General features: G+C 45.0%; 1 protein-coding gene across 1 annotated transcript in view; it reads left to right on the plus strand.

Moving 5' to 3' along the window:
* C12H14orf132 (chromosome 12 C14orf132 homolog) overlaps nucleotides 1–10,302 on the plus strand; it is a 65,759-nt gene extending 55,457 nt beyond the window's left edge. Inside the window, exon 2 of the mRNA XM_083167086.1 lies at nucleotides 6,028–10,302. Within this exon, the coding sequence (XP_083023212.1) occupies nucleotides 6,028–6,252 (225 nt within the window). The 3' untranslated portion in view covers nucleotides 6,253–10,302. The remainder of the gene's footprint in view (nucleotides 1–6,027) is intronic.
* The last annotated feature ends 748 nt before the right edge of the window (nucleotides 10,303–11,050 follow it).

Genomic DNA, 11,050 nt, shown 5'->3' on the forward strand with positions numbered 1-11,050 from the left:
TTTAAAAAGAAAATTACATTTTTTTTTAGCTCAAGATTTTGTGCATGGGAGAGGGGTAATGCTGCAGCTTCGCCCATCTGCCAATGTGACAATGATTAATAGTGCTGAGCATCGGTACACCGACTGCACAAGTGTGCAGTGCATTACAGGGAGTTGAGACTGTCCCATGAGACTGCACAAGAAGTCAGAGGCTGAGAGGATTGTGCTGAGCTCTGATTGGTGGAGCTCATCACATGCTTCTCAGGCAGCACCAGAAGCGGCCTCATCATGGGAGGGTTTTTAATCAGAGGCAGCGCTAAACCTGTGTGGTCTCCCACAGAGTAAACAGGGTAAGGGCAGTAATTATCAAAATGCATGGCCAAGTGCCACCCAGACATTTTTGGGTACCCTCTGGCCATTTCGGGGAGGATAAGTAAATATGGCATGTGGTTTGTTGAGCTATTCTAAAACATTTTTTCAATGTGCTGCTTTTATCATTTTAAATAAAGTGCTCATTTCTTTCAGGTTTCATTAACCCTTTGAGTGCCAACGTTGCTTTGAGAGATGTGCAAAATATCAGCTGAAAAAATGGCAGTGATAACAGCGACTGTTCTTTTTTCGGTACAATGTTCAACCCTTTGGAGTGCCAACATCTGTGAGAGGATGTGCACAATATCCGCTAAAAATACCAGCGTCCCTCCAATTTGTTATATAAATTCAAATGAACAAATGTGTAAAAAAAAAAGAAAAAGATATTTCGGTACTTGTTTCCTAGCATGGCGCCCATCGCATAATGTACTTATATGTAGTGGTGTGCGATGCGATATTCCCCTTAAATTAACAGGAGTGCTTGTAATGAAATATCGCAAAGCATTGCATGCCAGAAAATGGCATGCAATGCGATTTTTAATTGTACAAGCACCCTGATGGGTGCTTACAATGTTAAATGCACCCCCATTGTCCCCACTATCAACGCCAAGCCGAGCGCAGCGAGCCCCCGAGGGGTGGCGGAACACGTTCTTCGACCTTTTCATACCCCACTATCCACGTGGAGTTGATTTTAGATAGTGTGGCGAGCGCACCGAGCCCCGCGTGGGGACGCGTAATACGAGCCCGAAGCGTGGCAAGCGAAGCGAGCCCCGCGAGGGGACGCGGAATACATGTAAAGCAATCTGTGTCCTCTCGCGGGGCTCGCTGCGCTCGCCATGCTTCGGGCTATCTAAAATCAACTCCACGCTGACGTGGATAGTGGGGGTATGAAAAGGTCGGAGGATGCGTACCGCCGCCCCTCATGGGCTCGCTGCGCTCACCACGCTTCGGGGTGGCGTTGATAGTGGGGGTGGCATTGACAATGGGGGTGCATTTAACATTGTAAGCACCCATCAGGGTGCTTGTACAATTAAAAATCGAATCGCATCGCATGCATCGTATGCCGCTATATTGTATGCGATGCGATTGTATACGATGCACTTCGATCAGAATCGGGAGCGCCGTGCTAGGAAACAAGTACCGATATTTTCTATATAAGGTGAATATTACAGGTCCTTATGATGAATAAAAATGTTTGCTTGGCAATTTTCACACCTAGTTTGACCAATTCACTCGGCACTCAAATGGTTAACAAAACTTCAATGAATTGACTTCAGATCATTTGCCGACAATAACTAAAGTGTTTCATATTCCTCGACTTTGACCCGGGCATTCTTAGCGGATATTTTGCACATCTCTTACAGCAACGTTGCCACTCACAGGGGTTAAAGTAAGAAACGCCTTTGAATCTAATTAAGCTAATTTAGCATTCAGAGTCAGTGGACATATGTTATTGTTAGTGTGTGTTTCCAAGGATCGATTACACAAATTAAGCCTTTTTTTTTCAACAACAAATTGTGTCAAATGAGATAGGAGCTTCATTTGTACCATTGATCTTTGTTTTGCGATAGACGTTACCTCGTTCTATACTATTGATCTGAGCACTACAGAGTACATTGACCAAGTTGGGAGTTCTACTGAAGATGGAATGTTGATGATCGCAACCAATCAGATTCTACTTCTTACTTTTTTAGAACCTTCTACAAGATAATAGAATTTGATTGGTTGCTAGGGGCAACATCCCTCTTCATAAGTAAATGAACCCCTACGTCTTTCTTACTTATAGCCACCAAACTATTTGAATAAAATTCACACAATAAGCCTTTCTGATACTTGTCGTAAAACAATTTTAATATTCATTAAGTTGCCACAGCCTGTTTATATATGTTTATTTAGTTTTTTCGGGCCTGCTATACTGCACTGTACAGCACTATGGTACCACATGTCTGGCCAAGTGGGAGGTGGAGCTTAAGTCTGGCGGCAGTGGGAGGTGGAGTCTAAATCCAAAGGTGGGGCTTAATTTGCAAACAGGCTGGTTTCTAGGGACTGCTTGGGCTGCAGCCCTTAGAGCTGCCATAATAACAGGGGGGTGGCTTTTCATGGGAAACTCGATGCTATTGCATTCTAGACTGGCAGCCCCAAAGGGGCACTGTCTGTGAGGCTGTGATCAGCAGGAAGTGCTTCCAATGGAAAATCACTGCCACTGCTAGGAAGTCCCTGTATGTGGTTGTAGTCCTGGAGCCAGGGCAGGACTGGCCGTCTCCTCTTCTAACGTAAGTTTCAGACGGTGTAGTTGAGTATAAATTGTTACTCTTTTATTGGGAAGTTACCTGCTAGAACAGGAACATTCATACCATTCATACCTCCCAACTTCTTCCCCTGTCAGTTGGGAAATTTGTGTGCGCCGTAGGCATGCCCGGATTTTAGGGCGCATTGCCTCACAAGTAGGGGGTGTGGTCTATGAGCACTGCTCTTCCTGCTAAGCCATGCCCTTGTTTTACTGCTGTGGGGGCATGGCCAGTGCTCTAGGAGCTGCTGGCCATGCCCCCTGTCTCTCTCCCTTCAGTGAATATTCTCCCTTGTGGCAGGGAAGTCTCTCAACTGAACCAAACCGTGGGAGGGGTGCGGGAGAGTCACGAAAAATTATGACGGTTCTGCGGTAATTGGGACAGTTGGAAGGTATGAACATAGATGAACAGCCCATACAATGCAGTAACCATTTTGTCTACACATTATGTCCTCTATAGTGGTTAGTCAATCCACTATGGCTGCTGGCCATACCACCTAAGCATCACCCCTACCATTGACTTCTCCTACTGAGCCCTTCATGCCATTAGTCCAACAATGCCTACAGCCCCTAGTTAAATTCTGCCACTGGTTCTGATCCTTCACTGTGCATTCACAGTCCTATGGAGGTAGATGTAATAGCCTGCGACCTACAGTCATTGCTTGGAACCTAGAGAATATGCCCGATATTTTCATGTAGCATTCATTTAAAAGGCCTTTTAGACTCGCCAGGAACCCACTAAAGCCTGCAGTTTGCAGACTATGTATAACATAGACCCACAGGGGTAGAATATATCCTTAGATACTAAGCTTTCAGTGATTCTCCAGAATCGAGGCATGGGGGCAGGGCCGCCACTAGTAATGTTGGGGCCCGGGTCTGACCTTCAGCCCGGGCCCCCACCGGCACCCCCCCTCACGCGCTGGCAATCATGTGCCGGCACTCCCTTGCGCGCCGGCACCCCCCCTCGCACGTCGGCACCCCCCAATTGCTATAACTTACCAGCGGTGGCGCAGCATCTTCTCCCTCCGGGTGGTGGTTGAGAGGATAACGTCAGGCAGATATCTTCCCTTGAATATCACGTGTTATGCCAAGAAGATGTTTTTACCTTTGAATCAAAATGTTCTGATAAGATAACTGTTCAGATAAAAGATAACTGTTCAGTTATCTTTTTGTTTTCTGAAGGAATTATGGAAATACTTTCTTAAGAAGAAAGAGCGTTAGGTCATGAGTTATCCGTCATTTTCCCATGACCCACGATTTCCGGAGAAGGTGGAAAGGTATCAGCGGAGCCATGAAATTTTAATAGTATCTGGCAGTGGGATTTGTCACATCCCGGCCCGGTGTGTGAAATTCCGCATCAGACACAGAGACACCTTGGATTCTGTTCAACAATGAGCTGGATATAATGACGTCCGAGTTGGCTGGAGGTGCAGGTTCCTGGCCGAATTTGGATGTCTTTTTTTTTTTTTTAAGCGCCAATCATTTTTAGGGCATGGTGTAAAGGGACAGTATACACTGAGACCAACCCTGGTAACTACCCAGGAAGGATTATCACAGGACCCAGGGTTTATTTGGGACTCTTTTTCATTGAGCCCCGACCCAGGTTATCACGGCAATAAGCTGGGTTTTAGAGGCATTGCAAAATTGGTATAAGCGTGTGACAATTGTGACAAGGATCACATACATGGGGAGGTCACAGCACACCAGATGAATTCCATAGACAAGCGTAATTACAGGCAGCAGCCTACTTACTGTACCTGTAATTACGCTTGCCTATGGAATTCATCTGGTATGCTGTGACCTCCAGCGCATAAATGCTCCAGTTCTCCCTACCATAGCCCAAAATTCAAATAGGGGAGCAACACTCACTGCCAGTGAGTCAGATTGGATTTGCAGTCAGTGGCAGTTGGTGTGGTTCTCCTATTTGAATGTTGAACTGTGCAGCAGCCCCCACCCCCTCTGGAGCCACCCCTGATTATACTTTAAGATGGTCTTGTTTATTTTTATTCATACATCCTCTGGGCACCGTAAGCAATGAAGAATCTCAGTGTACTAAAACAGAGTGTTATATGCAGATATGATAAAGCTTTAAGAAGTATAAATCTATTTGTCTCATTGATCTGTGTTGAGCTCAAAATGATCTCTCTTTGTCACTACTGATTGGATTCTGGCACTGTGCCTTACTTATAACCAAACAGAGAAAGTCTATAATATCTCTGCTACAAAGGAGCAGACTAATTAATGCTTGCAGAAGTGTAGGTAGATAAAGAGGGAGAAGTACAAAGCCTTGAAGAGCATACCTCCCAACTGGCCTGATAATCGCGGGACGGTCCTGCATCCTGCCCGCAGCTGGCAGTGTCTCGTGGTGTGTGTGTGTGGGGGGTGGTAGGGCAATTGGTAGCCCTGCCTGCTCAGTGCTGAAGTGGTGAATGGACGCTGTGCACATGAGCACAGCGTCGATTCCCAGAGACAGAGGGGCTGGGGGAATGGCGTTCTTTGTTGTTTTATTTATTGGATAGGGGTGTGGGGTGGCAGATTTATGTGTTTTCTAGCTCCCAGTGGGTGTTTAATAAAGTTTTGTTAGTTGTTATTAATATGCTGTGTAGTGGCGTAACTAGATACATGTGGGCCCCATAGCAAAAGTTTGTTAGGGAGCCTATTCATCAACTAATGCTGGAAAAAGTATATAGTACATGATACTTTGACAGGCAAAGTGGGCCCCTCTCAGCTCCTGGCCCCAAAGCAGCTGCACCCCCTGCACCTATGGTAGTTACGACCTTGCTGTGTACTTCCTGGGCCGTGCACACTGATGCTGCTGCAGAGCACTGCTCATATCTCCCCCTAATGGTTGCAATGAGCCCACAGTCAGCAGCAGTGTAAAAAGAAAGATGGCAGCACACTTAGTTTAACTCATTTAATTTTCAGGTGGGCGGGATTCTAAGAAAGGCTCTTCTCTGTCTTCTCATCGCAACTAGACACTACTTGGCCATTGCGATTCTTGGAATGGTGTTCACAACTGCTCTTCGGAATGTGTTTTATTTTTTTTAAATCAAGTACCAGATTTTCCAGGTTTTACGTTGTACATTTTTTTTTAATTTATAAAATATGTGGGCAACCAGTTTAAAGATGACAATGTCGTTTTCCATACAGACGACTTTGAACATGTAAGGTGGGATGTTGGGAAGTCCAAGTTCGGCGTCATGCAAGATACCAGCCAAACCGGGATGTTTTTGTATGGTTTTTGCCTTGAGAATGAGCCCTGCTTTTAAAAAACCCTGAATTCCACCGGCATCCCGCATGTTCGCCGAACTTGGACTTCAATGCATCCTAGCCGTAAGAGTGAGGTTACAGATGAACCAATTTTGATGCTTTCTATTTATTTTATCCTGCAGCTCCCTGTCATGGGAGGGGCCTTCATGGATTCGCCCAACGACGAATTTGGCACGGAATATTCCTTATTTAACTCTTCGGCCAACGTTCACGCAGCCTCTTACGCCCAAAGCCCACCAGAAGAGCCGGCCAATTCCTCTAACGACGCCATATTATTATGGATCGCCATCATCGCCACCATTGGAAATATCGTGGTCGTAGGAGTGGTCTACGCCTTCACTTTCTAAGAAGACTGAGATTGCAGACAATGGCGCTTGGAGACACAAACAGCATTTTTTATTGATGCTCGTACGTTCTTCATTATTTAAACCCTGCCAAGCCTAAAAAAGAAAAGTTCATGAAACATTTAACTCAAAGAATGATATTTCATTGTGCGGAGTAAACAGGCTTAAGTGCTCTGGGGTTACCCTGATTCCGCAGCCTAAAGATCCGTACCGGTACGCCGCTAGCGGAACTGGAAGCCTCCTATGCTAAATTAGATTAATGTGAGAGGATCGTTGATGTGTTTCTCATAGACATGTATTCCATCAGTGTTTGCAGAACTATACTTCCAAAAACATTTTTTTTGTAAAGTTTTCATTTCTTTTTTTTTTGGTATTCTTTAATGAATTTTAATTTAACTGGGTCTCCAGATGTACACTATAGGAAACACATATCAAAACATGTGTCGTGGTCTAATTAGCTAATTATCCGGCTCTCAGAAATGTGACCTAGTAAACAAAGGCCGAATGGAACAGCACAACGCAATCCCCGAATTAAACCAAACTTGTTTATTATTTTTTAACAGATATGTGTCATTTACCAAGGGCTCTGTATAACAGTGCTAGCGCTTTTTTTTTTGGGGCTGTTTTGATATTTGTATGAAAAATACGTTTACACTGAATGTCGGAGATGGTCGGTTTGTTTTAGTAATTTTACAAAAAACAACTTTAAGGGAATTTTTAAACTTATAAAAATATAGTTCTTATTTTTAATACATGTTGTGGATATATTGTATACAAGCCAAATATTACTGAGGCTATATAATGGAATTCTCTATCTAAACATGCTTTTTTTTTTTTACTAAGACGAAACCCCTCCCTGAAAGGAGACAATAGTTTGAAGTGTTGTCCAAAAGGATGGACCTGAATTATCATGCAATAGAATAACTCTGTTTACGGAAAATTAAATTCAGAAATTGCTCACTGTCTACTGCCATATTTATGACAGTGTCCATCACATACTACTAGTCACTAAATGGGCCGATTCACACCTGCTCGTAGGGAAGCGAATTTGTCCCCTCTGTTGATGGTTGGGCATGTGCAGACCCCCCAGCAAGCACCTTCGGTGATATTTTCAATCGCCGGGCGCTCACTGCCTGATTCACAGGCAGGGGGCTTTTCAGGGTGGGCACCCGACGTTTTATGGGCACAAAAACTGCGGGCGTTCCCCTGCCTGCTCCGGGGAGGGCGGATGATGTCACATGGCATGAGCGCTAACCTGCTTGCTAGGATCCAAATAAACACAGCCTAGCCACCAGGCCTGAATCGGACCCCAAGACTGACTCATAAAAGTGCAAGAATGCAAATGTATAGTGCAAATGCTGTTTTTTTAATCCTCAGAACTTGTTGTTTGCTGGTCTAGGTGGCGGTACCTATAAGTATTCCACCACACGCAGTAACAAGGTTTCATTTAGCAGACTAAGGGGCATTACCTGATTTTTTGGGATAGGCCACAACATATGTCCCCCCCCCCCTCCTAACAAGACTCAGTCTACTTCTTCTGAAATGGGTGAAATAGGTAATCATCCTATACTATTCAAACACACAAAATGAGCAAAAGGGGGGCAGTGAGGACAGCGCAGCAGCGGGCAATGTGGAGCGACGTAGCTTGTCAACGGAGGCTGGAAAGTGGCATGATGCCGCAAAAATGGCAGTGGGTGGGGGCGCAGCTGCACAGTTGGTCTGCAATTAGGTGGCTGAGTGGCGGGGTGCGGCTGGCTCCAGGAGAATTATCTTAATTGTCGTGGGGTCGGGAGTGCCACATGATTTTTGGAAGCTTCCTGAATGTTCTGGGATGAGGTGTATAATGAGGATGACTGCTGCCACCGGGCATTTGCCATAGCTCCATTCAGCCCTCTATACTGGATGTAGTGCATGCTGGCCAGACTGTGGTGCAGCAGGGATTCTGGGCAACTGGAACCCCCCCCCCCCATGCGTTTGCCTATGCCCTTCCCTCTGGATCATATTTAAATAATTTCTGCTTGCAAAAAGAAAACTTCCTGCTGTATATCATATAACAAAGGCACCCCTCCGATTCACACACATGACCCCGTGAACAGACCTAAAACTTGGCTTGTAGATGCTGCCGTCCTATCCCGTAACAATCGGGGCACTTATTCAAAACTAGACACGTGATGGGACAAAACAGTATTTGCACTTACGCATATTTAGATATTACATTTAGGGGGACCTTAGAAAAAAAGTGGCGAATGTGTGAAATGAACTGTTCCCTCCAAATATTACTGATTCACAGGGACCAATAAAGCCAAAAATCTGAAGCCATACGACTGAAGGCGCATTACAGGTATGGGTCATTGGGATGAACATATTTAGGTCGACATGCATTGGGTCAATAGTGCTTAGGTGGACACCTGAAATAGGTTGACATGGCTAAAGCCTGTCAGCACATGTCGACTCAAAAAAAAAAACTTTAAAAACTCATGTCAACATTTTGAGTTGACCCAGTGACCATGGCCCTTATTCAAATCTGATCGCAGTACAAATTTGTTCTGAAAATGGGCAAAACCATGGCCCTTATTCTGGTTGGTGCGGTAATATCCACGTGCGTTCGTGCCGCCGATGTTTTGTGTCCGCGCATGTGCAGAGGCGTCTCTGCGCATGTGTGAGCGGGACGCACGGCCACATTCCGCATGAAATGTGTACACTACGAACAGGGGGTGGAGAGGGGTGTGAAGGGCTGTTTGGGCTCATTACCATATGTTTACACCCCGCGTTTCATGGGCGTTCCCATGCAAACGCTGGGCGTACGTATGGTAATGTGGCCGTGACGCACGTGTAGGGGGCGGACATATGACATTGCCAGATGTCAGCCGCCCGCCCAGATCCCTGCTTTTGCACGAGAAATGCCCGAGTGGTCTGAGGTTACGGGAGCTGGCGGACCACTCGGCCCTGCATTCAATGTTCTGCGACCATCGAATGATGGGGGAGGTTCCCTGAGATGGAGGAGGTGTATTCATGAGAAATACACGTGCGGTCCGTTCGGACAGCTTCTTACCGCGTACGGACGGAGTTGGCGATCCGTATGGAAGGCGGGGTTTAGGACGCACGGTGCTGGCCGCATATTCGGATCTGGCCGCACTGATCAGAATAAGGGCCCATGTGCACTGCAGGTGGGGTAGATGTAACATGTGCAGAGATAGTTAGATTTGAGTGGGGTGGGTTAAAACTGAAATCTAAATGGCAGTGTAAAAATAATGCAGCCGGTATTTACCCTGCACAGAAACAAAATAACCCACACAAATCTAACTCTCTCTCTCTGCACATGTTACATCTGCCCCACCTGCAGTGCAGCATGGTTTTGCCCATTTTATACTGCGATCAGATCTGAATAAGGGTCCATGTCTCCATCCTTCCTAAAGCGTGATGCAAGGAATTATTAATTGACAGTGGTTCCTGACAGCATCATATTGTGATGATCAAAAGGAAAAATATAAATTGAGTTACTGTAAAGAACAATCAGTATGCGAGGGGGTCCGTATCTTCGTTTAAAAGTTCTCATTCAAATGTATATAGTAAAATTGATATTTTCCTGTTTGAACATGTTAACAAAACTTTTAAAGTCTACACGTTTGACTCAAGATGAACAATATTTTGAATTGAAATTATTTTTATTATTGAATTTAATAGATAACTAACGTTTTTCTAACTGATCCTAATCAATAGGATAGCGAAGCCAACAAGCCAACAAGCCTGGTAATACAGTGACAGACAAATGAACCAAAAGCCAAATACGGTGGCGGTATTTACAGTATGACATAACCGCATGAGCGTAGAATTGTAATGATGTCATTACTTCCATAAAACTACTGTAGATCAAGATTTCCCTTTCCCGCTGCAGCAAGACTATCCCCGGCCTTTGTGGGGTGACAATATTTCCAGGTCATGTGAATTTTTTTTAAGTGCCGTCTATTGATTACGAAACTTTTTACTGTATTTTTGTGTATTATATATGTATATATACTCCAATAAAAAAATATATATATATTGAAAGGATCAGTACGCTTTTGGTTACCATTTTCTATTTTACAAGAAAATGAAAGTTTGTCATCGATTTGTACACTGGGCATTAAATTATCTGAACAGGAACCCGACTTGGAAACCTTAGGACTACTGCACAATTGAAGGCAAGAAAGATGCAGGTGATCCCCTGTATGCTGGGGTGCAGTCATCTATGCGTCACCTGTGGGGCTGCCATCGGGGGGGGGGGGGAAGGGGCAGACTGACAGGATTCCAGTCCTGGGCCCCAAACAGAAAAGGGGCCCAGAACGAGAGTCTACCATTTGTCCTAAACGAAGCTCACATTTCCCTTGAAGCAATGTAGAGGTAGAATGAGTACAGGGTCGACACAATAAATGTTGACATACCTGAAGTCAACCGAAAAAGGTCAACATGGCTTAGGTTGACACATGAAATAGGTCGACATGGCTAAGGTCAGCAGGGTTGGAAGGTCGACAATCAAAAGGTTGGCATGGGTTTTTCACATTCTTTTGTTCCGAACTTCGACGTAAGTCAACATGGACGCCGTATCAGTGTACTGGCCTAGAGGCTGGTAAGGTATGAAATACCACATGTTGTAAAAAATAAATGTGAAAAATTCATGTCGACTTTTTAACTATCGACCTTCTCCTTTGTCAACCTATTACATGTGTCAACTCAAGCCCTGTCGATCTTTAGTGTATCCCACGGATTAGTGCAGGCTGTGCTATGAATACCAGGGGTGTCACCAGCCATGCTGGGGGTTCGA

This window comes from Crinia signifera, chromosome 12 (assembly GCF_055691185.1).
Source record: "Crinia signifera chromosome 12, ASM5569118v1, whole genome shotgun sequence".
Classification (NCBI taxonomy): domain Eukaryota; kingdom Metazoa; phylum Chordata; class Amphibia; order Anura; family Myobatrachidae; genus Crinia; species Crinia signifera.